General features: G+C 47.6%; 1 protein-coding gene across 1 annotated transcript in view; it reads left to right on the top strand.

The window, feature by feature from the left end:
* LOC120842846 overlaps nucleotides 1-26884 on the top strand; it is a 135663-nt gene that overhangs the window by 88058 nt on the left and 20721 nt on the right. Inside the window, exon 4 of the mRNA XM_040214033.1 lies at nucleotides 5165-5221. Coding sequence (XP_040069967.1) covers nucleotides 5165-5221 — 57 coding nt within the window. The remainder of the gene's footprint in view (nucleotides 1-5164; nucleotides 5222-26884) is intronic.

The raw sequence follows: 26884 nt of genomic DNA, 5'->3' as shown, positions 1-26884 counted from the left end.
TTTAAATGCCGAAAGTATAGTCAACAAAGTGGAGCAGCTTGAACTTTTATTATTCACCCACAGCCCCCATATAGCAGTTATTACAGAAACCTGGCTTCATGACGGCATTAGCGACAACAGCGTCATATCCGATTCCTACGAAATGTTCCGCAGGGACCATCTTCTCGTGGGGGTGGTGTCGCTGTTATACCTAAGAATGGCATTGATGCAGTGCTTTTGAACCAAATAGATGATCACGAGAGTTCACGTTTGAAACTGAACTGTTGGGGAAACACTGTTATTTTATACGCTGTGTTCAGGCCTCGCAATTCGCCCCTTGATTTTTTGTGTAAACTATACAACAGCATGTCAGCTTATCTTAACTCTAAGTTTCTCGTGGTTGGTGATTTCAATCTCCCAAATATTGGCTCGTCACACTTATTTTCTAAACACTGCCCAAATTTTGAGCTTGTTTTTGATATTATATTTGCCTATGACTTAGTTTAAGTTGTGAAAAATGTGACACGTGAGCAACGTTCCAGTAGCTCAATTTTAGACCTTGTATTTATTAGTCGTTGCATAAGTGACTACGAGGCAACAGTTGAACAAGGTCTGTCTGATCATAAAGTTGTTTCTTTTAGTTGCTCTCTAATGAAACAGTCAGAAAAAAATAAATGTACTTTTATCAGTGTTAAAAGTTTTCGCGTGCTAATGATGAAAGTGTTCTAGATTATTTAGAGCTTTGTTCGAATGACTTTGAAGATTTTGATGTAAATGTCGATTGGAACAAGTTTAAGTCAATGTGAACTTATTGCCTGGATAACTTTGTTCCAACCAAGCGCAAGCGCATTGGTAAAACACATCTTTGGACTAATCGGAGAGTTATTTGTCTTAAGCGTAGAATTGAGCGACTAAAGAAAAAGAAACAGCAATCAAGTGTTGATTCAAGAATTGATCAACGAACTTTCCACCCAAGTTCAACACGCCAAGGAATTTTACTTTTCCAATACACTAACAAGCTTCATAACCAATGATGCACAGAAATATTGGAATTATTTCCGTGGCAAGAAAAAGCCGATCGATCAAATCAAGGTTAAGGACGCATTAGTTGCTGACCAGAGTGAAATTGTGCAGCGCTTCAACGTCTACTTTAAGTCGTTTTTTTTCAATGATGACGTTATCAACCGTGACGAAAGCGCGCCGTCCTTCATGCACGCCGATTTTATATCTTACGGGGGAGTATTTTCGATGTTGTTAAATTTAAAAGCAAAAACAGCTTGTAGTCCTGGTAAGATTCCCAACGTACTTTTGCATCGGTATGCTGAAATGCTGGCACGTTTTCTAACAGTCATTTTTCGTGTTTCCTTTTCCTCGGGCACTCTGCCAAGTGATTAGTTAATGGCGCGAGTTGTGCCTGTGTTCAAAAAGGGTGTCCGACTTGCGTTAGGCAACTACCGGCCTATTTCTTTGACAAGCACATCCTGTAAACTACTAGAACATATCATCGCTAACCAAATTAAAGAGTTCCTGAACGCGAATAACATCCCCTCGCCTCATTAGCACGGATTTAGAAAGGGATTCTCTACGGTTACCCAGCTTGTTTCCACTGTTCATGAATTTGCATCCACTCTAGACAGATCAGGCACAGTTGATGTCATTTTTCTTAACTTTAGCAAGGCCTTCGATTTGGTTCCCCACGGAAAGGTAGTTAGCAAACTTGAACGTGTAGGTCTTCATCCCTTTAATGTTAGATGGGTATGTTCTTACTTACAGCGTCGTAAACAGTTTGTCGAAATCATCAGTAGCTGCTCAGAGATATTAAACGTAACATCTGGAGTACCACAGGGGAGCGTTCTTGGTCCTTTGCTGTTTTTAATTTATGTAAACGACATAGTTTCCGCCATACACTCGTCAGTGAACATACGTTTATTTGCAGATGATTGCGTGTTGTTTAAAAAATATCTCCGCCTGACGATCAACAATTACTGAGCGCAAGCCTCAATGACATTCAAAGTTGGTGCTGTACGCGGGACATGAAGTTAAATTTTGAAAAACTGTTTATCTGCAAATAACAAATAAAAAAAAGCTATTCAACTTCCAGTACAGACTATAACATTCCCGTCGCTCAGGTTGATGACTACAACTACCTCGGAGTGACCATAAATAAAAACTTAAGTTGGACGACCCATATAATGAAATACATCCTCGGCAGCCTTCAAGAAGTTGGGTATTTTAAGGCATAAAATGAAATACGCTGTTCCAAATGTGAAATTACTGGCTTACAATTCATTCGTTAGATCTAAACTAGAATATGATAGTATTACTTGTGACCCTCATACGAAATCTAATTCTGAAATGTTGGAACGAATTCAAAGACGTGCTGTAAGGTTTATATACGAAAACTTTAAGAGCACTGATTCGCCCTCACTTTTGGTGCAAACCAACAAAATACGAACTTTAGAGCACCTTCGAAGGATAGCCTATTTGAAGTTTCTGCACTCTCTTTTTATACGAAAACTGCCCTTGGATCCAGATTACTACTTAAAGCCGCTTTCTACAAGACGAACTAGGCACCATCATGAACATTCCTTAACGCCATACTTTGCACGCACTAACCTGTTTAAACTTTCGTTTTTTCCTCGTACAATTCAAGAATGGAATTTTCTTCCTTGTTCGGTTATTTCATCTTCGGATTTTGCTTTATTATTAGAACAGTTCTTGTAGTGGTGTTTTTGCATTTCGATGTGTTTTGGTGTTCTTATATTTAGTGCTTACATGCTTCGGTATTGTGCTTCTTGGCTAGCTACTTGTTTTGCTGTATCTTACCGCCTCTTTCATATTTTTTGCCGATATGTACGCCTTATTTCTTGTATTGTCGTTTTGTGTTTTGTACGGGTTCTTGAGTTTGTACCCTGACCATACTGCTTGGACCACGTGTGGTCGGCAGTTATTAATAAATAAAAATTAAAAAAAAAACGGTGGCGCATGTTTTTAATATTGTAAAGAGAGTGTCGACCGGTGGGCCGGACAGCGCCTTGCCGCTGAAGGGTCCAGCAATATGGGAGAGATAAGGCGCGTGCGCACACAGATCTTCCCGGTGCGAGCGTCGTCTGCTAGACTATTCCGGTTACTGCACACAACCCCTGCTTCTCATCTGCTGGAAGAACTAACCGCCCGTAAGCAAAGATGCTTGCTTGCGTGATACTACTCAGGCGTAGTATAAACAGCGCGTCATAGCGCCACTATTTATGCCGCGGAAAACGAGTATCACGCCAGCGAGCGCTCTTCAGAAATTAGCTCTACCAACAAAGGAGACAAGCTAAGAGAGAATAAGAGAAGTGGGCGTTGGATAAACAATGAAGTCGCAGCGCCCTGTGCTCCATTACTAAGCTGCAGGGGTCATGTGTGGTCAACGGAATACCGTAGCGCAGTGCGTTCGCACTGGAAAGAGCTTTGAGCGCTCGCGCCTAATCATTTCCGTATCGCCGCACCCCTTTGCGGCAAAGCGCTGGGCGGCCGGGCGCTCGATGGTCGTCAGTTACAAGTGAAAAAACGTTCACGAGGGAAGGAAGGTTGGGGAAAAGTGAGTAATTGGAAAGCTGAAAAAAAAGGAATTCCACTCCACTCGTCGGCGTTCAGTCTCCTTCGTCCTCCTCAGCTTTCCTGTCCCTTGAAAACGTTTCTTAACGTGTAACTGACGATAGATATTAATAATAAAAAAAAAAAACCTTGGGCCACTGTACAGTGAATAAAGGGCCCTCACTTGCATTCTGGGATGATCTTTGTGTTTTGCTAACTCAATCTACGAGCTCTAAGCTTCCCAAAATATCTGAAATTACACGCTTGGCTGCCGATTTTCTTATTAAAAATATAGCGAAAAATCATTACACGCCACTATTTTTGCGCTTTGGCGAAGACACCAGAACATTGTCGGTTGACGTTTTGAAAAATATAATTGCTGTATTACGTCCTACACCCAAACGTTTGACGGATTAGTCCAAATATAATGCACAATGCGCCTAAAATTAGCAAGAATTGTAAACTTCGAAATCTACACGCACCTAAATGCTATCATTGATGAAAGTTTATGGATGTGGTTTTGACCCGAGAATGTCCCCCACCCCCTCCCTCTTTCCAGGAGTGATGAAAAATAGTACCCATGTATTTCTATTTCCTTCAGTTTACTAGTACTTATTAATATCTACAACTGGACAGTTTTATTCACTCAAGCCCAACAATCAATATGCCGTCTAAAAAAAGCTTCTGCAAAAAGCAATTTAGTGCACCTTCAAGTTCGCCAGTAGTACGCTGTAAGCATGCTGTTTTGCGCTAAATGAAGGCTTGTGTTCATTCAATGAAGCACTGATTGCACACAAGTCTCAACCAAACGTGGTCGCGTTACGCGATGGAATTCAGTGCCCGTGATCATTCAGGAAGATTATGTAAATATGTGAGTCTACAGGCCTTGTGTTGGGTAAACATTGAGCTCTGTGGAAAACACGCTGGACGAAGCGCCCCCTATAATTTGATATTTTAGAGCGCAGCTCTTAGGCGCCCGTTTACGGCTTGAGCGGCGTCGTCGTCGCCGTCGGCGTAACCGTGAGGTCACGTGACCCTGTGAGGTTGCGTGACCCCATGACGTCACCGGGGTCACATTACCCCGTGAGGTCACAAGGGTCAGAAGATCTCACGGTTATGCCGACGGCGACAACGACGGCGGCGCCGCTCGGAGGGAGGAGTAGCAGGCAGGATGAGGAGGTGAGGAGCAGGAAGGAGGGGTATACCCTCCCTTCAGTACCTTTTTTTCCTCCGCCTCATGAGCTGCGCTCTAATTCGGCGTTACAGGGAGTTGTGAACGGCTTTCATTTTTCTTTAGCTACCACACCTGGTTTTTTGATCCATGTTAAAGTTCAAAAGCTATTAGTCGTACTGCACTAACCACACTTCACTCCTATATACGATAACAATATTGCCAAAAACTCTGGCAGACTTATCTCACGATGTCTAAGCATGTAGCAACTAATCTAGAAAAAGGATTTTAAATGTGGAGTTTATTTAGCATCTGTAAAAATGTGTGACAATATGAATTCAAAATGACACATGACAATCTGTAGTTTATATCAATGCTATACTCAAAATAAAAACACTCAAAAGCCGTGACACGCGCTCTTTTTTTTTTAAATAGGACTCTTGGGCCGGGTACCAGCAGCTGTTTGGTGAACTACCGCAGTATGGATTTGAGGTAGGTCTATGGCTACATTATTTCAAATTAAGCTGCAAAACCCTTATCATTCTAACATTGATATATTAATATAAATTTCCCTTCAAAACGATATCAATCAAGCGATCTGTTTGGATTTCGATTCGTGAAAAATTCGGTGGGGCTGTCAAATTTTGGCTTAGCCTTGAAAGTAAAGCGTTACGAGGAATGCCGTTACTGGTAACGGTTTTCTTTTTGGTCTAAACTAGTTACGTTCTCGATGGTATCCTAAACTGCAAATCAGTAATGTGTTTTTTTATTCTAAAGCATTTTTCCCTGAGTCAATCTTTTTCCGTAGTTTTGGTTAAAATTAATCATACATTTTTACCTCTCAGCTTCATACGGAGAAAAGTTTCCACCAACAAGGCGCTGTTTACCATATCGTTTCTAAATTATTAATTAAGTTTTGAAGGCTTCACCCTTGAGCCAAGAAGTTTTAGATTTACCACTGCGCGTAACCTACACGCATTATCATTTCAAGTTCGCAATGACTCCTCAACATAAACAGATATATACGTTCCGTAGAAATCTAGTGCCCTACCATAAGTTTTTAGTCGTCTAATTAAGACGACGCATCAGTAGGCGAGACTTTGAGCGATTCATCTGCAGGATATTATCGTCGTTTTGCTTTGGCAATGACAGGCAAGTCTCATGCATCGAGAGGTATATTTCTCAAAACCCTTTTGTGTTTCACGCATCTGAACGCCTTCAAATTTCTAACCTGGTTTCTAATTGCGACGACGTCACCGACAGTGTGCTCGTTTTCGGTCTGGGTGCGGCTCGACTTATCTTCGAATCGCTGGACAGACATTTGCCCCTCGTGCTTAATGGTGTGGAATCTGCCCTTATTTAGGCGTTTTAGCAAGTACCCCTCGGTTTGACAACGCTTGGGGAGAACAGAATACCAAGCATTAAAACAACCACATCACCAGCGACGTCACGACCTACGGAAAGGCGTCTGTTGTAATTGTGTCACATTGCTAAAATCGACAACGCCATGGTCCCTTTGTGAAGCAGCTCTTGAGTCAACGATGCTATGAACGTTGGTTGACGGGTGCGTTCCCGTGAATTTCAAGCATTGTGGAAGAGACAGTATTATGGGCAAAGCAAAGTTTCTTCGACACTTAGACGACGAATAGGGGTTCACGAACTTTTCCCCACCATTCTTCTGGCGGAGAGACTGAAAAGCTACCGTTTATAACATAAAGGGAGCTCTGTTGGATACCGCTACACCGAGCAACCGAGCCGATACAGCTCCGTCGCCCGTGCGCATGAACTCGTGCCGTGCGCCCGTGGCTAGGACGTACCCGGCTCTGAACCGATCGCCATATTCAACCTCTTGTCCTACCGTGCTGTCATGGTACCGTTCCCTGGCGCAACTTGCAACACGACTTGCAACATGGTGTCAGAGGTGACTTGCCGCCAACGATAAGCCGATTTCAAGAGCTCTTCAGCGGGCAGCGCCGCGCCAACCAGGTACCCACACGATGGTAGGCGACTTTGCTCTAGGGGATCTTCGGCTGCAGCTACGCGATAAATTATGGCGTCCTTTGTCACACAACAGCCGAAAGCATCTTGTTTCTCATCGCCGACCAAGTGGCCGAAGTGGAAAAAATGTTTAGAACGTTTCCGCACGTGCTCCGGACTTATCGCCAAGCCCGAGCCACACCAAATGGATGCGTTGCTCTACATCATGGGAGACCAAGCGGAAGACATATATGGCACGTTCTAGCTGTCTGCCGAGGAGAACAAGAAGTTTACAGCCGTCATGAAGCAGTTCGACAAGTATTTTATCCCGCGGCGAAACGTCATCTTCGAACAAGCTCGTTTCAACACGAGAGTTCAACAAGAAGGCGAGTCTGCGGAAGATTTTATCACGGCGCTCCACGCACTTTCGAAGCACTGCGACTACGGCGAGCTTCAAGAACAGTTCGTCAGAGACCAGTAGTAGAAATCAAAGATCAGAAGCTCTCAGCAAAACTTCAACTCGACGCCGCCCTCAGGCTTCAGAAAGCACTTGAGACGGTCCGACAGGTCGAAAGCGTACGTCAGCAGCAAGGTGAGCTCAATCCCGACAAGTCGACAGTCAACAAAGCCGCCGCGGCGCGTCAACAAGGAGTAAACCAAAGACGTTTCGTCAAGACTTCTGCGAAATCTGCTCACTCGAACGACGAGCGACCACGACAGGACAACAATTCAAGACGTCTACGTGCTTCACGACGTCCACACGTCCTTGCTCGGAAAGCCCGCTATCAATGATCTGCAGATACTTACATTCGTCAAAGCCGTCACCCAGAAGGTAATCCCGAGAGTAGAATTTCCTTCACTATTCCAAGGTCTCGGCAAGCTGCAAAAAGAACACCGCATTCGCTTGCGCGATGGAGCGGAACAATTTTGTATCAACTCTTCACGCCGCATCCCGATACCCTTGTGCGAGAAAACAAGGTTGGAGCTACAGCGAATGCAGACAATCGGTGTCATTTCTCCCGTCGACGAACCAACCGAATGGTGTGCGCATATGGTAGTCGTCCTCAAGCCAAACGGATCTGTGAGAATCTGCGTCGATTTTACTGGTTTAAACCATCACGTCCTAAGAGAATGACATCCCATTCCTTCCGTCGAGCACACACTTGGGCTGCTTCACGGCGCGAATATATTTCCAAAATTTGATGCTAATTCGTGATTTTGGCAAATTCCACTGGACGAAGGCAGCAGGAAACTCACCACCTTCATTACACCGTTCGGGAGGTTTTCCTTCAAGAGACTACCTTTCGGCATATCGTCTGCTCCAGAGCACTTTCAAAAGCAGATGTCTAGTCTTTTGCATGGCATCAACAGAGTGGTCTGTCACATGAATGACATCCTCAGCTGGGGCTCAACCGAAGAACACAACAAGAGGCTACGCACCGTACTGCAGCGATTAACCAAAGCTGGATTGACGCTAAACGAAAACAAGTGCCTTTATAATGTCCAAAAGCTCACGTTCTTACGCCATCAACTAGACAACAACGGCATCAGATCTGATGAAAAGAAGGTAGAAGCTATTCTGAAAATTAAACGCCACTAAAACAAAAGTGACCTGCAAAGAAAACTGGGTATGGCCACATACCTTGCCCGCTTTGTGCCAAACCTCTCAGAGGTTCTTCAGCCACTTTCATCCTTGTTGTCGAAGAAGCAGGAATTTCTTTGGGACTCTCCGCAGCAACAAGCATTTAACAAATGGAAGACACTGCTATCTTCTCGTCCCGTACAGGGCGTATACGACCCCGGAAAGGATGCAGTCGTCAGCGTAGACGCTTCCTCCTTCGGACTTGGAGCACTGATCCGGCAGTGACCAACAGATGTCAAGTTTGCTGTCATTGCGTACGCCTCAAGATTGCTCTCAGACACCGAAAAGCGCTACGCGCAGATTGAGAAAGAGGGCATGCGGAAAGTTCGAGGACTACCTGGTTGGAAAAATGTTCAAGCTGGAGACGGACCACAAGCCGCTCCTTCCCATCCTCATGTCAAAACCTCTTGACAACTTGAAACTCAGACTCCAGAGGCTAAAGATGAGGATGATGCGGTACCAGTACAGCGTAGAATGTGTATCAGGGAAAAAAGACCTACTAGCCGCTGACACACTTTCCCGAGCACCTCTACAGCAGACAGGGGACACAGACCTTGAAAAAGACGTTGAAGCTTTTGTCTGTTCCTTGAACAAAGCTATCCCAGTCAAGAACCATTGCCTACAATTTCTAAAAAAAAACCGAAAATCGCACACTGTCTGTAACCAGCTACGAAAACTAAGCTCAAAGGATGGCCATCAAGAAGAGACTTGTCCCAAGGCCTGAAACCTTTATTTGAGCACCGGCACCAGCTCACCGTAAAAGGCGACTTGCTCCTCTATGCAGCCCGTGCCGTCGTTCCTGTCTCGTGCAGACAAGAGATTATGCAACTTCTTCACGAAGGCCACTTCGGCATCACGAAAACACAAGGAAGAGCAAAAGACTGTGTCTGGTGGCCAAGAATACCATCAGAGATAACTGCCACAGTAAAGCAATGCAACGAATGCATCAAAACCACGTGCAATCGCAAGATGCCGCTTCTAAACACGAAATTTCCTGACCGAACATGACAGCGCGTTGCAATGGATCTTTTCTGCGTGAACAGCCACTGGTGGTTGATCATGACAGATTATTTCTCAAGGTACCCCGAGATAGCACGACTTGAGAAACTTGCATCGCTTACAGTCATTAACCGCTGCAAATCAATCTTCGCTCGCCACGGCATTCCCGAGGTGGTAGTGTCCGACAATGGACCTCAGTTCTTGTCATCAAACTTCGCTGCAATTCCTCGAGAATACGGGTTCAAACATACCACCTCAAACCCATATTATTTCCAAAGTAATGGACTTGCGGATGCAGCCGTGAAGTGTACCAAGAAATCGACGGAAAAAACGAAAGACCCGTACATGACCCCTCTCTCTTACAGGCCGACTCCGCTGAAGAACGGCTAAAGCCCCGCTGGACTACTTATGGGTCGACGTTTACGAACCAGGCTCCCTATTCTCCCCGAGATGCTCAGGCCCCACATGCCCGCCATGAGAAAACTTCGCGACTTTGAAGAACTATACCGGGAACACCAGAAGAAAGACTTTAATCGACGGCATGGCGTACGCGCAATGCCTGAAGTCCTTAATGGAGATGAAGTTTGGATCACTGACATCAAGCAGAAAGGTACAGTGCAGAGACCAGCAGATGAACCCAGGTCTTATTCCATGGACACTGACAGCGGGGTTGTGCGACGTAACCGAACTTATCTTGTTCCTTTTCTTGCAAATGTCCGGGACGCGGAAGTCGTTGACAGCGAAGATGCTCAAGAGCCACTTACAGAATGCGAAGGAAATCTTCATTCACACACGAGAAGTTGCCAATGCGCCAAGGCTCCCCAGAGACTTTTACTCATATGTATGGGGGAGATGTTGGATAGCGCTACACTGACCAGCCGCGCAGACAGAGCTCCGTCGCTCATGCGCATGAACTCCTGCCGTGCGCCCGTGGCTAGAACGTACCCGGCTCTGAGCCGATCGCCACATTAAACCTCTTGTCCTACCGTGCTGTCGTGTCACCGTTCCCTGGCGCAACGTGCAACACGACTTGCAACAAGCTCAATCGCAGCGTATTTTCTCATGGGTAAATATTTATTAAAGAGTACGCTTTTTTTTTTTTTTTTTTTTTAGAAAACCGGCTTTTCTTTTTTGGTGTTCTCCCAGCCCTGGTCCTGTCCCCAGCCGAGAAGCAGCCTCAACAGTTCGCCAGGGGAACAATAACCAAGTACCAAGAGGGAGATATTAAGTGCAATATTTCTTCTGGGCAATCACAAAACATTTTTGTGCCCATTCTTTGGTCTGTAGGCAACGAAACTGTCATTGTATGCTGCGGCGAGTCAGTGATTCACGTAGTCTCCGCTGAGCGTGAAAATACCTTCTCTGAAACGCTGCATTCAAGCCGCCGACGCTCAAGCCGTTCTCGAACGAGGAACGATTCAAACGTTTGTGTAAGCGTATCGACGCTCAGCGACTGTGACGTCAAGAGGAGAGTTTTGAACAGCGTGGGATACGATTGCGTAAAGCTCGAGATGCTAGAAGGAACAAAGAGGCCAGTGAAACGAACCAAGTTTGACAACTTTCGCTGCAACGTAATCAAGAGGCCAAGCAGGCGAAGACGCCTAGTGAAAGGAGCCAATCGAGGCAACTGAGCGGCCGTTGAAGCCTAGGTAACGGTTCAGCTATTTTCTCATAGATAGCGCGGCCCGTCCTGTAGGCCACGTGCTCGCCTGGGCTTTTTTCATATCGTCCACGAGTCTGCGTTCTAGCGAACAACGTTCAATGACTTATTCGGCGTGGGTGCTGCGTTTGCGACCACCGAATCTGCAGCCACGATGGAAGTAATCTAAAGCGCCCCAAAATAAGCTGCCAAAATAAACACAGAAGAAACAGTAACACAAATGATGGATGCCGACGAAAAATGTTCACCAAATTTATGCAGCCTTTCCTAAGCCATTTAATAAAGACACGTTTACGCAGTTGAAGAACGTGTTGAATGCTGTCGCACTTTAAGAGCCACCTGAACAGCGATGTTGGCAACAAACGTTTAACAACCGTGCATCCATTAGAGTACACAAATCCAAGAGAAAATCTCACCTCAGTTAGGCTCACAGGAGAAAAGCACATACACCTTTAGAAATGTCCGAGGAACGCTCACCCATTTTGACGGAGCCGTGTAAAATGTTATATTTAAATCAGATTGTTGTGCGAGTAATACATATAAAATAAAGGAAGCTTTTAGTTTCGCTTGTTTATGTATTTTGTGTGTTATATTTGTGTAATCGTCAACCAAAATCTTCGTGTTTTTTTGTTTGTTTTTTACATGACATACATCGATGATTAGACAAGGCTCCCTCGAGCGTCTTAATCTCTCCTGTACGAGAAGGCGAGAATCTCCGTTAATATTTTCACAAACAAGCGAAATTGAGAGCCAGGTATAACCTGGGTCTTTGTTTGAGTCGTGCAACGCTCGTCCGCAAGAAGGCAACCAGTCGGATCTGGTTGCCCATGGCGACGGCAGCGTTTGGCGATCTTGGACGGAGCCAGTGCAAGTGTGCGACAGAGCGATTGCGCGGTGCGTCCACTGCGTTTTTTTTTTTTTTTTTTTTATTCACGGTATAAATGGAAACTTTTATTTTAAATAAATTCATGTTTAATCTTCAAGAAAGACCCGTACGCTTTGTATTAATATATGTTGCTTCCTAACAAAAGGCGGTCGTTGTTGTTTTGGAGTAGTGGTCCAACCTCCCACACCGGGGGTACATAATTGAAAGAATAGACTCTGCTACAACCCTCAGAGAGTCTTTTCGCGCAACTCTTGCTATATTAATTCCAGCGTAGTCATAATGTCGGGCAAAAACAAAAAATAGCGAATCGTGGGAAGTGAAGGCTTTCGAAATATAGACCTCTGTATACTTTCAAGGTTACAAGTCACTTTGGACTTTTCCTCGTCAACGTTGAAATGACATGCATGCCACGTAATGAAGTGATACCCTGATTCTTGGTCTCAGTTCTTGCTCACCTTATACCCTAGTGAAGCAGCCTTTGTTGTCCATATAGAGAGCGTCGAGGAGGTGACAGACTCTGATGCTGTAAAGATCGGTATTAAAACGAAGTATCGGTTTTAAGCATGAGTATATCTGACAGCGCTTTCGCTGTACCAAATAGAGAACTGGTAATTTCTGTGCCAAGATTGACCGAACGGTTAAACTTAGTAGAATGGCTAGAGAGCGCAGAGGTGTCCAAAGTGACGTTGTAGAATGCTTCAGATGCTAACATCCCTATAAAAGCTTGTCGTATGCGTCTTGATTCTAGGATCGGGAATAAAACTTTGACACAAAGGAAAAGGGCAGGGAGCTGGCGGAGGAAGTTGCGGCGCACAACCATAAACCGAAAGTTGATACCCAATAGCTTACGTTTAAGGAGCACGAGAGGCCAGCCGAAAAACGTTTTTAAGCAAAGCTTAAGAGATAACGATTTTTTCTCTTAAAAATGCATTTGGTATTATTGTTGACTGCGTAAAGAAACAAAACAAAAGGAGAAAACCATAGTTATCGGAAGCAGAAACCATCAGCCAATGCGGCCAATAAACGGGATGTGAGGAGACATGCGAAGGGTATTCCAAGTGTGATCAGGCAGGCCTTGACATTCAAATGATTGCAGCGCAGCTTGGCTATCGGATCTGATAGTGTTAGTCGAGGTGGAGTGGTCATGACGGGTGATGGATTCCTCGATCGCATGAATCTTCGCCGCACTGAGGAAACGGACACCGCAGTGTAGGCAGGAAGATCTGGAGTAGGGGCCGATGACTACTGTGATGATACGATCTGGTTGGATATGAGGTTCAGTGTAGTGCCTCTCAGAAGACAGCGTTAGGAGTTAGTGAGCATAGTCTCGACGGCGCGTCTTGTTTCAATCTTGATCCATGTTTCGCAGAGTTGGGCGTACTTCTATTCGTGGCACACCGTCCCGTTGCGGTAGTTGCGGGGGGATGGGAGTATGTATTCTGTAGGGTGACCTAGGCTTTCGAGGATTGCCCTTGCCTGTTTGGAGTTTGAGAGAAGGTGTAACGGTGCCTGGTGATGGGTCGCAGTTTTTTCTTCAAGGATTTTGAAGAGTGCAGTGTCCGCAGTTTCGGCATTCGCGACATATAACAGAACTCCCAAAGCAGTACGCGTGATCTTGCGGACGAGAGCCTCGATTTTGTTTGCCTGGGTTGTAGAGGAGGTCTGGTATGGATACGCATACATGAGTCGGGTGCACACGAGTGCCTCGATCACTTTGCATATTCACGCTCCCTTAGGTTGGGGCGTTCTTGTGTGATACGACGGAGCTGGAGGAGAATTTTCTCCAGTTGTTTTAGAATGGTATTTAACCAGACCGTGCTTCGTACGTCATGTTGGAAGATGAATCGAAGGATTTGATATGGTTGCGGCGGGGTATGAGGTTATTATCGATACGCAGTTGGAGCAGGTATCAGTAGACCTATACTTTTATAGTGCAGTCGTTGGAGACTACAATATAAGCAGATTTCTCAGGGAGAAGATGAGGCCTACGCTGCGGGCGTGGCTTTGGATAGTATAGAGTCCTCCCTGGGATTGTTCGCTCTTGTTCTGCTGGGCTGCCAGTTGAGAAGCATGTGGTCACATTTTTTGCATAAAGGACATGTTGGAGTCCAGGGACTATTGAGAGTTTTCTACGAAGATACATCATGACGAAGTTAAATATTGTTTATGATAAGGCATAACCTTGTGACGTTCCCTTAGAGAGAGGCTGAGAATCCGATGCGTTACCTCCGAGCCCATGGCTCTAATTGGTCATTCCGTAAGGAAGTTCTTAATGTAATTAAAAGGTCTTGTATTAAGACGATTGTCTGCGTATTTGCGTAGAATTTCCGAATAGTATACTCCTTCGAAAGCCCTTTTAAAATACGCTCCGGCACTCGTACGGAGATTTGGCGTGGTTTTGTAAGCGTGTATATCCTCACGGATGCGGCGGGCGGCGTCCTTAGTGCTATCAAGAGAGAGGACGCCAACCACGGTGGGCGCAAGGCGGCTGTGATGGTCGAGGAGCCACCAGCCGAATAAGCGCCATCTTCTACATTAGCTTTTCCAACCAGAAATCATGGAGATGGGGCGTATGTTTTTGATTGGGGTTGGGGTTTAAAAGGTTTTGGGATGACTCGGACGTTGTTCGTTTTCCGCACCGCGGGGATGCTTCCAGAAAACCATACCTCATTAATATTCTCTAAGACTTCAACTTGCTTGATGTAAGGGGGATTTCGAAGGATTCCGTACGTGATTTCGTTGAGTTTGGGAGCTGTAGTACGTTTAAAAGAAGGAAGGGCTCTGAAGAGATTCTAGAATTTGAATTCTGAGTTGATACCATGTGTCTCAGGTTCGGGTGGTGTTTGGGGGTAGCGGAGGTTTTGAATGCTATGCAGAGAGTGCGGATTGAAAACATCTCTGATTTGGTCGGTTAGGTCCGATGGTGACGGGTATAATGCCAGTAGCAGTTTCAGTAGAGGGTTACGGGGTCGGTTCTAGCCCAACAGGGTCCGCATGATCTGTAACAGTCTAGGGCTTTGGAGGTTATCGATTATATTCTCGCATGTCTGGAGCAATGTGTCGGTGGCTAGTTTGTCAGCATTTTTCTGAGCTGCCTATGTAAGGCGTGCGATCTTCTCCTTGAGAGTGGTGTTGGATTTGATCTTCTCCCAGGCCTTAATGGCTCGGTGCCGTTTGCTCCAAAGGATGAGAAAGTGGGGTTCAAGATAGGGGTGTTCTTCACTGCTTTTAACATGGTGTTTATATATTGTAACGAAGGACGAGGGGACAAAACAAAGAATAAGTGTGGAAATTGAAACGTTCAATAGCGCAAACGTTTGACCCAAAACGAAAAAAGTAAAACAAAAACTAACAAGAAAGCGTTGCGGGCGTCGAAGTCGGCGTAACAGCAGGATAGAACGCTTGGGCAAGATCTTCCGCTTGGCACGCGGAGCATCCGTTGCAAACCTGTGGGTTTCTGGGACATTCCGCCTTGAACGTTCGACGCGTAGAACATTCGTAACTCGATGAAATGAGAAGGTCTTCGAACTTACAAAAACGCCAACCTGAAATATAAAATAACTGAACATTCCGCACACTAGAATCGAAACTGGATCCTCCGCTCTGTAACCATTCGGCTACGCAAGCGCTCCGCTAGGCGACGCGCGTGGCATCACTCTCCCCTTTAAAAAAGAGCCTCGTCTTGATGCAATTTACCGGGCAATGAAGCAGCAAAACAATAAAAAAAATATCGGCAAACTACAGAGACTTGTAGAACACAATCGTATTGAGCGTAGTACGAAAAGCAGTTAACAGTCATATCGATCGCAGAGCGGCTTGAGGCGCACGACGTGGGCGACTTCCGGTCGTGGAGGGAGGCGTGATGAAGTCCATGTTCAGGCGGGCATCACTTTGTAGTTCAGATCCCCGCGTCGACGAACCACTTTTTAGGGTCCTAAGTAGCGTTTGAGTAGTTTCTCGCTTAAACCGCGTCGACTTATTTGGGTCGAAACACACACGGTCTCCGGACTTGATGCGAACGTCGGCTCGGCGAAGGATGTACCGGGTAGCGTCGACCCGCTGTTGATCTTGAATTCGGAATCGGGCCAGCTGGCAAACTTCTTCCCCTCGCCGAGAAAGCCCCTGGGCTTCGTCCGTTGGTTCGCGAGGCAGCATCGCGCCGATTATGGTACTCACGTTTCTGCCATGCACCAGCTAGAACGGTGCTACTTCTGCGGTCTCTTGCACCGCCGTTTTGTAAGCATACGTGACGTAGGGTAACACCTCGTCCTAATTCTTGTGCTCTACGGCGACATACATGGAGATCATGTCGGCAATAGTTTTGTTTAGCCGCTCTGTTAATCCTTTTGCCTGGAAATGGTACGCAGTGTTTCGACGGTGGCTTTTGCTGCTGACACGAAGAAGTTCTTGCGGCAGTTGGTCCATGAACGATTATCCACGACTTCGGAGGCACCGTGCCGGGGAACAATGTACTTGATGAAAAACTTGACGTCTTCAACAGTCGTACCTGATAGAAGGGCTTTCGTCCCGGCACACCATGTGAGATTATCGGTCACTACGATCATGCATCTCTTTCCTTGCGTCGAGGGTGGAAAAGTACCAAATAGATTGATCTCTCTCTGCAGAAACTTTGCGCACGGGGGAGCAATCGGCTGAAGGAGACCTGCCGGATTCGTCGGCGGCTTCTTGCGTAGCTGGCATTCGTGGCACGATAGTGTGTAGAGGTGAACGGATTTCGGGAGCTTAGGCCAGTAATACCTTTCACGAATTCGGGCCAGCCTACGGCTGTAACCAAGAAGTACAGACGTCGGGTCGGGTGATATGCTTGAAAGATCTCCTTTCGAAGATCGGTTAGGATTACCAGCAGCCCCATGGCGAGCTGTAGTATCTAAAGATTTCCTTGTAAAGAGCACATTTTCGAATAACTGAGGTCTGCAGTGGTCTCGAGAAGATACGGGTGATAGTACACCCTCGTCCTTTAAGGTGTTCGATTAGCGAGCGAAACTCAGGATCGTCTGTTTCACGTCGTGCCATGTCGTCGGTGTTCACTGCGCCTAGAAAGCACTCGTCGTCATCGTCGTCGCTGCTACAGGGAGATGTTTTGACAGAGGCTCTGGACAGGCGATCGGCGTCGCTGTTCTTGCGACCTGACGTGTAGACCAGAGTCATGTTGAACTCCTGCAGTTGGAGACTCCATCGAGCGAGACGTTCTGAAGGTTCGTTTAGGTTCAAAAACTATCAGAATAAGTGGTGGTCTGTCACAACGCAGAACGGGCCCCCGTACAAGTACGGGCGAAACTTCGTGATTGCCAAAACGACTGCAAGATATTCCTTTTCAGTCGGGGAGTAATTTATCTCCGCTTGGGTCAGTGTTTGAATTGCGTAGGCGTTGACTCGTTCGGAGCCTTCTTGCACTAGAACCAGTACCGCGCCAAGTCCTGCGTTACTTGCGCCCGTATGAATCTCGGTTTCCGCACTTTGATCGAAGTGTCCAAGAACAGGAGGAGGCCGGAGTCGTCGGTTCAGCTCGTCGAATTCGTGCTGTTGTTCTTTGCCCCACTCGTACTCCTGGGCGTACTTTGTGAGGTTTGTGAGCGGTGCGGAAATCCTTGCAAAATTAAGAACGAAGCGCGATAGTACGCACACAGTCCAAAAGATCTACGCACGGCCTTCTGGTTTGTCGGCGCTGGAAATGCCGCGACGGCGCGAGTCTTCTCTGGGTCTGGGCGAACGCCATCGTTGCTAACCACGTGGCCATAAACCTACAGTTCATCATAGGCGAACCCACACTTTGATGGCTTGGAAGTGAGGCCGGCGGTCTGTATGGCTTAGAGAACAGCTCGGATTCGTCGCCTGTGCTCGTCGAAGTCGCTTTAAAACACTACGACGTCGTCAAGGTAGACGATACAGCTATGCCACTTCAGTCCAGCATGGCTTTTGTTCAAGACATGCTGGAAAATTGCTGGTATCGTGCATATTCCAAAGGACATCACTCTGAACTCGTACAGTCCGTCCGGCGTGACGAACGCTGCCGTCTCTCGGTCCCGTTCGTCGACATCGATCTGCCAGTCGCCGCTCTTCAGGATCACCGATAAACAATATCGAGAGTGGCGCAGTCGGTTTAGCATGTCGTCAATGCGGGGGAGTAGGTGGGCACTGTTTTTTTTTCGTCAACGCGTTTAGCTGCCGGTAGTCCACGCAGAACCTAACCGTTCCGTCCTTCTTCTTAACAAGCACGACAGAGAGGCCCACGTACTGCTTGAAGGCTGGATTATGTCGTCGTTCAGAATTTCTTGCACTTGCTTTCGGATGACCTCCTCTTCTTTGACGGAGGCTGTGTATGTGATCGGTGAAGAGGGAGTGGGTCGTCCTCGGTAACAATGCGATGCTTCGCAACGGTAATTTGGCGCACCTTCGACGATGTCGCGAAGCAGTCGCTGTATTCGGCGAGGTCACACGGCTGCCGTCGTTTTGGGCCCGGAAGCTTACGGTCAATGTCAAGCTTCGCTGGCAACGTACAGTCGTGCTGGGGCGGCGATGATTTTTCAGTAGTCGTGGCGATTTCGGCGGAGTTTCGGAGTCCCTTGATGGGCTCCACAGCTCCACCTTTTAATGTGGTGTTGCGTCTCTTGACGGAAGTTCGTCACGAGGACCACAGTGCGCCCATCTTCAAGTTGGGCTACTCCTCTTGCGATGCCATTTCCTCTTCCCAGCAGTAATTGAAGGTTACCTTCCAGAAGAACTAAGCCACAAGAAGCTGCTTCTTTTATGACGGGTACGACAACACTTGATAGCGGCGGCAGGTTCACGTGGTTGGAAGAGACTCGGACGGAGGCTGACACTCTTTGGGGTTTCTCTGAAGTCAGAACAGGCATCTGCATCGTATATATGATCTCACCAAGGTCGATGACGGCGCCGTATTCATGCAGGAAGTCCAAGCCGAGAATGACGTCTCTCTTACAGTCGTTATAATTACGAATGTCAGTGGGCATCTCGCCGTGAGTGTCGACTCGAGCAGTGAACCTTCCGACTGGTGTGATAAGGTGCCCTCCGGCGGTTCGTATTTGAGGTACATCCCACGGCATTTTTCACTATTCGTAGGTGACGAGAGAGCCTCCGACTGAAAAATGAGTTGTCTGCTCCGGTGTCCACGAGTTCCTATCCGTCGTGGCTGTCGATTACAACATTTAGGTTGTTGGGTACCGTTGCAGGAGCGTCGTTGCAATGCGTGGTGCCGGAAGAATGGCAGCGCTCCGGCGTTCTTGGAGGCTCTTTACTTCGTTCGTCGTTGGCCCCGCCACCTCCAAAGCCCGTTTGCTCGGAGCCTGCTAACTTTAACCGCGGTAAACATTTAACCGCCCTTCCCTATTAGGCCTCTGCACGTACCTACCCACGTATGACGAGGGCTGGATGACAGATAGCTACGTGTTTCGTTATGGTGTTGTAGTTAATGTCATCTACTGATTCTAGCGGAGAAAAGTGGTTTTCGTAGAAAAGTTTCTGGAAAGGGGGGACTCAAGAGCACGCGCTACCGCGTTTTGGCGCTGCAGCGCGGCATCATTTGAGCTAAGCAATACGTTTCTTTTTGCGTCGTTGTACGAATATTGGGTAAGGTAAAACTAAATTAACTATATTCCGAAAAATTTCAAAATATCTGGCTGTCTGAATTGAAGACAAGCCTAGTTAAAATTTCCCTCCAAGTTCGAAAGAGGACGAAGAAGTTCAGTCATAGAAGCGACGAGGTAGAGGTGGGCAGTGAAAGGCGGGTGGTACACCGAAAGAAGGGCTGGTGAGCATGCAAGAACTCTATTGAAAACCGCGTAATTGAAAACCGTGGATTCGGCATTAGTGAAAATAGACCTATTACTAAATTACTCAGGAATCTATGAGAATTAAGACAATAAATCTGCGCTTAGCGCGCGCTGGCCCTCTCAGTGCAAAGCAAAATTTGTTTCAGGTTTTTGCTTTAAAAAGTTAGTAATGCATACGCCAGCTCCTGCAGCGCGTGTAGCTACACTGGTAGCTTATGCACCTTGGTGCTTAGGAAATTAAGCAAAAGGTCTATTGGAACGCTGTCTGCTTCTGCGTGTTATCAATACCCTGCCGATTTAGTCAAGGCAGTCCACTTTAGTATTCCAAAAACCTTGCCATGCCGACAATTATCGCGTTCATTTAGGCTTGGGAATGGCCAGAGTTAAAAGCCTATCTAAAAATACGTCGAGGTCATTGCTCATGCTTTGCGCTTTAAGTGAGGGAAGGTAAAGCTTTCTGAACATTTAATTTCTGACTAACGCGCCCGATATTGCAGCTACAACGATATATTAGTTCCAAAGTCAGCGGCGCTCGCTCGTAGGGGCACCGCCATGTTTCCCCGCCGTCCTTACACTGCCCGGTCACGTGACCTAAAATTCTCTCCCGTACGAAAATGAGGTGAACGTTTTACCGCGTTTAAAGTTAACTGGATTCGAGCAACGGGCCCAGGCGTTGCCGCACTTAGTTTTCCTGACGAGATGGGGGGGGGGGGGGAGGGAGGACAGGTTGTCATGGCACGACCGACGGAAAGGCGATACGGAACGTGGAAGAATATCGGGGTTGAGGACGCAGCGGGACGGTGTGGGTGCAGCGACTCTGGAAACACGATGGTATTTGGTTTCTCGTGCTTGCGAGGCCCGTTCAATGTTGGTCGCCACTTTTAGAAACGTTCCGACGCTGGTAGGTAGACATCACGCAAGGCCTGCGAAGATGTTCTCCTTTACACGTCGCATCAGAACTCCTTCTTTGATTCGGAGGCTTGAAGATCAGCGCGGTTGCTGAGTCGGAAAACATCTTCCAAAAACGCTAACGACACTTTCGATAGGGCCTTGGATCCTTGCTTGAAGAAGCTCTTCGGTGCGTTCTCTCCGCTGTTGGTTGCTGAACTCGCCTCGGAGCTCAGCCTTCACTTGCTCCCAGGAGGTGATCGACGCTTCACGGTTTTAAAACCAATTTCATGCTGTGGCCTCCAAAGCCAAGTAAATGTTCTGAAGGCACTACTCCGGTGCGCATCTATTATGGCGGGCCACTCCCTCGTAGTGTCGCAGCCGATCTTCAATGTCCTCGTAGACCTCCCCGTAGATAGGCGTCAGAGTGCGGGGTGCGACGGGCAGGCATACAACGGCGGCGGCTGTCGGGGACTGCGACGACTGGTTGTCTATCGTCGGCCTCGTTGACTGCCTGGTCTTGAGTGGCAAGCGTCCAAATTCTGGGGGCAGCTCATGGTTGCAGCGACTTGATCGGGCTTTGGTAGTGTCTTCGTTGGGTCTTCATAGGTTTGGTGTCGGACTTGCACGGCGGGCCCTCGGAAGGGTACGCTGCATGGACGTCTTATGCCTTACTTTTACCGAAATGTCACAATTGAAAAGTTGACGAAGCGAGAAATAGCCGAGGAAACTGAAACGTTTAATGGGACAAACTTGTGTCCAAATTGAAACGAGAACGGATGATAACAGCAGAGAATCACGGGCGTCGAAGTCGGCGTAACAGCAGCATCGAACGCTGGGGCGAGACTGCCTCCGGCTTGCCAAGCGGAGCACCTCTTGTAGACGCGTAGGCTCTTGAACCTACGCGTCTACAGGAGGGAGGGGGTCAAGAAGGTTCTTGAACTTCAGAAAAAGCGAAGCTGAAATAATTAATAAAAGTACATTCTGCACAATGTAATCGAACCTGGATCCTCCGTGCGACAGTCAGGCACACTGACCATTCTGCCACGCACTCGCTCGCTCGACGACGCGGGTGACAATGTGGCCACGGTCCTCATGATGTTGGCGCACCATGCTGTTTGATCAGGGTTAGACACCGGGAGGTCTTCGATCGCCTTTCTGGCTTTCGGCCAGCCTATGGTTTGTGTAATGGGGCTTCGCATGTACCGTTGCCGGGGGCCGCGTTTGGGGGTTTGGGTGGTATGTAAGATATGGTGGTCACTGCATAGGCTCTCGTCAGTGCTGTCCCAACTTGCACTAATGGCGCTCTGTATCCATGTTAGGTCTGGGGTTGTGTCGTTTTCTCGCGCAGTGCCCTGGAGTGTTGGAGTGGACGCATCCTTCAGGAGATTAAGGTTGTGTAAGCCCGCGAAGGCTTCCAGTTTCCTGCTTTTTGCGGGGGGTCCAGTCGTATCCCCAGTTTGGGTGCGCACAGTTGAAGTCTCCCAGGAGGAGAAGAGTCGATGGTGCATTGATCGCTACTAAAGAGATCTCGAGAGCTGGGAGGAGGGAGTTGAGACCATGTGCGGACCAGTAGGCATTCATGATGGAGATATTTTGTCCTTTGTAAGTGAACTGGGTGATTACGGGCTCCTTGGTGGGACAGTTGAGGGGCGGGGAATCTTCCTGGATGGTTCGGATTTGTTTTCGCGTGTATGTGGCCGTCATGACCTGAAGGGGAGGGAGTGTTTGGTGTCGTTTGCGTCAAGGGACGATGCTGGATTCTATAAAACTGCTGTAGCCGGGAAGGGGAAAATCGCCGTAGGTCTCAGAGCACAATACATCCGGCTGCGTCCCTGCATGAAGAATATACTGCAGGAGGGTGTTATTTTTGGCGTTTGAGGCGGCGACAGTTCCATTGCCATATGACGAGGGAGCTATGAGGTGGGGTAGGGTGATGAAGGGCGTCAGACATTTTGGGACCTCCGGGGTTTCTTCCATGGCGTTTCTTTGGTGGTAGGCACCACGTTTGCGTGGAATTGTGTGCTTCTCTAGGGAGGTCAGGTGTTGCTCGAGTTTGTCAATTCTGGGGCAGCTCATGGTTGCAGTGATCGTTGGACGACTTGTATAATGGGGTCGAGGGCTTGTTGGATAATTTCAATAATGTCGCAGTTTGATGAGGTGAGACGGCGTGGGTATAAGGAGTGTGTGGGAAAACGTTGGGTGGAATGTAGGGCTACGGGATTGAGGAGGGAGAGGGGCCGAAGTTGGGTCGCTTGCTTGTGGTGCCAGTGGGGTTACGGTTGATGCCTTCGAGGGTCGCGACGTTCGGTCGGCCTTGGGAGTGGGGAAACACTTCTGCTTATTGGGCTTTGGTGTGCTGTCCCGGTTCGGGTCTGTATCGGAGGGGGTTGTGGTATTGTGCGGTAGACGGCTCATGCTACGACTTTGGTTCCGCGGTGCATGGAGCATGTCGAAGCGGTTAATGGTAGGCAGGGTTGACCAGTTCTGCAGATTATGTGGTGGCAGGGAGACCGGTAGATAGCGGTGTTTTCTGTGAATGCGTTGTCACTTCTGAGCATCCTCGTCCCCCTTCGTCCTGACCGCGCAGGTGTGGGGGGAGGACGGCGGATTTTTTCGGTTGCAGCTGCAGCAGTGCGGCTCGCTGTCGCGTTGTGTGGTCATGGGGTTGTGGTTATAGGGGAAGAGCTTGCAGCAGATCGAACATCTTGTGAAGGAGGTCTTGTAGGGACACACGTCGGCGCGGTGGCCAATGCCATGGCACAGCGCTAATTGTTTACTTTGCGCTCGCTGGAGATAGATCGGGTAGGCTCCACAGCGAATGAAAGCGTATTTGGGAAGGCGCGGGCCGTCAAAGGTGAGAACAATAATAATAACGCATCCAAGGCGGCGGAACTGAGCAGTTTGGCGCTCTCAACACAAACTTGTTGCGAGAGGTATTCTTCGGTGATGTCGGCGGCGATACCACGTATTACCCCGTGGGTATTGAGGGGATCATTTGCTACTTAGTAGATTGTTTTATGTGGCTTACCGTCAATAATGACACTAGTGATTTGTAGAAGTTTCATGTGGCCGGACGGGCAAAACATAGCGACAGCCAGGAGATTTTGCGGTGCACAGAGCATAATGTAGGTTTCAATTTGTTCAAGTTTAGTCAGTCTCCATCCGTCGAGGCTGGCGGCGCAGCGGGACATGAAGCGGATGTTGGCGAGGTTGATGTGATTTGTGAGTTTCATTTTAATTTTTGTGCTTCTTGGTTGCTTGGCTGCGGTTGATGCAAGTTGCCATGAGGGAGATACTGTCCCAGCCGGCTGGACGTGCGGGCTTTCCGACAATGTGTCGGCGAGCATAGCGATGAAATGGTAGGTGGCCACTGCTGCGGCCGCCTACAGCCGGCTTGTTTTTACTTGCTTGATGAGGGAGGCGAGCTGTGGTTTCAGGATTATCTGGCCCACAGTAAGAAAGATATTTGCGCATCTCTGTGGCGAGGTTTGTGGTCCTTGAAAACGAGGAGCAGAGTAATGAAATGTTAAATCTGGAGCTCGAAAAGAACAGGTCTCTGTCGTGTGAGCTTTTTCGTATTTTACAATTTAAAACAGTATGCTGTGTATTGCATCCTATTAAGGCGTTTACCCCTATATCTATGCGGCTACTTATACAGACATTGAAAAAATTGGGTTGCCTGTATGTTTAGACAGCCCAGAACTAGGTCTGCCTCAACGGGCGACGAGTCTCCCAACAGTAGATGAGAAATTTAGCCAGTGCTGCAGAACCGCTAGCCTGGGGACTTTAACGTGCACCACGCAATAGTGTTACACGACCGCACGCGGGTACGATGCTCATCCTGATCGAAACGGACTGGGGTGGGGTTGAAACCAGGATCCTGTGTTCTGCAGCGCGAGCTTCCGCTCCACGTGCTCCGAGCTGGTGTGCGCTAGCCCACTCGGCCAACGATCCCCCCCCCCCCAACATGCATTGGGATACAACATTTTAATGTATGGCATTACCTTATTTGGAGACTCTCCAAGGCGATGGTGCAACATGATCGATGGTGTCTTGAAAGATATTCCGAAATGCGTAGCTTACAAATCGAAGTTTTTTTGCAGAGGACAACTTGTTTAAGTCGCTTTAGTTGCCTAATTGAGACTATTCAAGCAAACCATTATCACCATTTACTACTGGGGCAGCTCCTTTAGAATTCCAAGTGTGTGTCTATGTCTTTCAGCAGCAAAAGACGTTTTTAGGTGCCCAGAAGAAGAACGTGTTATAGAGAAAGCGTAAGCTTTGTTTATGTCCAGAGATATTTAATGAGCGTAACGGAGACTTACAGAACATAGATCCAGTACAAAAATCAAAGAACGCTCTCAATTGCGTTTGCTAAGGCCCATCTCAAGTACGATAGAGATAATATTGCATCTTGTTTTCTTGTGATGTTTTTGTATCGCTGCACCAGATTCGATGGTAGTGTTGTCACATACTTTGAGTAATCATATTTAATTAACTTTCTTTACCTAAGTGTATCCGGAAACAAATATTGTTAGCGTTTGATTGTTTTTATTGGGCAGCTCTTAGGCGCCCGCTTCCGGCTTGAGCGGCGTCGCCGTCGCCCTCGTCGTCTGCGTCGGCATAACCGCGCGATGTATTATGGGACGTTTTCTATAATGACGTCACACGTGACGTCACGAGGGTCACTATTGTAACAAGTGACATCACGAAGGTCATGTGAAGGTCCCGACCTTCACGAGGCTTTCACGAGTGACGTCACGAGGGTCACTAGAGTCACCAGTGACGTCACGAGGGATGAGGGCAGGAGGGGGAGGAGAAGGGGGAGAATTAGATGAGGCGAGAGGAGGGGGAAAAGAAGAGGAGGAGAGAGGGAGGAGATGAGGAGGAGGGGAAGAGGAGCGGGTATGAAGGAGGAGGAGGGGCATACTCTCCTCTCCGTACCCTCCCCTCCTCCTCCTTAAGAGCTGTGCTCTAATTAAATTTCAGTTGAGTCAGCGCTTGTCCTGTTTGCACTTCCTTTAGTCCCCGTTTACTGTGCGCTGTTTGCCTTTTCATCGGCTCTAATCCGGCATTGCAGAAAATCCTAAACGACTGTCATTTTTATTACTTCACAAACAGCAGGCTCATAAAGGTTGTATTCATCAGACAAGTAGTAGTAGTAGTAGAGTAGTAGAAGTAGTAGTTGTTGTAGTAGTTTTAGTAATAGTAATACAAGTAGTAGTTGCAGTTGTAGTTGTAGTAGTTGTAGTAGCGGATGTAGTAGTAATAGTTGTAGTAGTAGTTGCAATTGTATTGGTAGCTGTAGTTGTAGTAGTAGTAGTTGTTGTAGTAGTAGTTACAGTAGGAGTTGTTGTAGTAGTTGTTGTAGTAGTAGTAGTTGTAGTAGTAGTACTTGTAGTGGTAGTAGTAGTAGTAGTTGTATTAGTTGTAGTTGCAGTAATTGTAGTAGTTATACTTGTAATAGTAGTTGTAGTAGTAGTTGTAGTTGTAGAAGTAGTTGTAGTAGTAGTAGTTGTATTAGTTGTAGTTGTAGTAGTTGTAGTTGTAGTTGTATCTGTAGTTGTAGTATATGTAGTTGTAGTAGTAGTTGTAGTAGTAGTTGTGGTTGCAGTTGTAATAGTTGTAGTTGTTCCGCCCAGTATGGATGCATGTCTGAGTTGCTCTCGCTGCTTTTACGGACGATACAGATTTCTACGCTGCAGTGAGTGCCAACTTTTAACTCATAAGAAGTGCGTATGCTTTCCGGAGACCGAACGCTCATTTTTTGCGGCATTTGTCTGCCAGAACTGTGTGAAGATGAAGGGTAGAGCTGGGCCTAACGTCAACGTCCTGGTCTCCGGTGACCCCGGCGATCTGTCCCCCCTCCCCCCTATTGGCTTCCCCTACTCGTCCGGTGACGATGCCTGCCACCTCTCCCGATGACATTGGCGCACTTACGGCCCCAGCCTTCAGTCCCTTCTTCTTGACGCGCTGGAACTAATTTCTTTTGTTTCCGAGGAGGCTGCTTTCCTCGGTGAAGACATCGCCTGTCTCCGCTGCGAGCAGAGACTGCAGGCGGAAATCCCGGCAGGCTACATCGCCTGCCTGCGGACGGAAGTTCGCAGCTCACGCGACGTGCCTCGCAAGCGAGCACGAATTGATGCCGAAGCTCAGGCCGGGCCCTGTTGTGGAACAACGTTTGCTGCCGCCCTTTGCTTCCCTCCCTCTCCGGCTCTCTCTGCAAAGTCTGCAGTTGCACCAGTGAACGTGACAACGAAAACTGATGCGCTGCCTGGTAAGCCAAACC

The sequence above is a fragment of the Ixodes scapularis genome, unplaced genomic scaffold (assembly GCF_016920785.2).
Source record: "Ixodes scapularis isolate PalLabHiFi unplaced genomic scaffold, ASM1692078v2 ptg000834l_1___fragment_1__unscaffolded, whole genome shotgun sequence".
In the NCBI taxonomy this organism is placed as follows: domain Eukaryota; kingdom Metazoa; phylum Arthropoda; class Arachnida; order Ixodida; family Ixodidae; genus Ixodes; species Ixodes scapularis.
The sequence above is the reverse complement of the archived record's forward strand: the minus strand, read 5'-3'. Positions and strand labels throughout refer to the sequence as shown.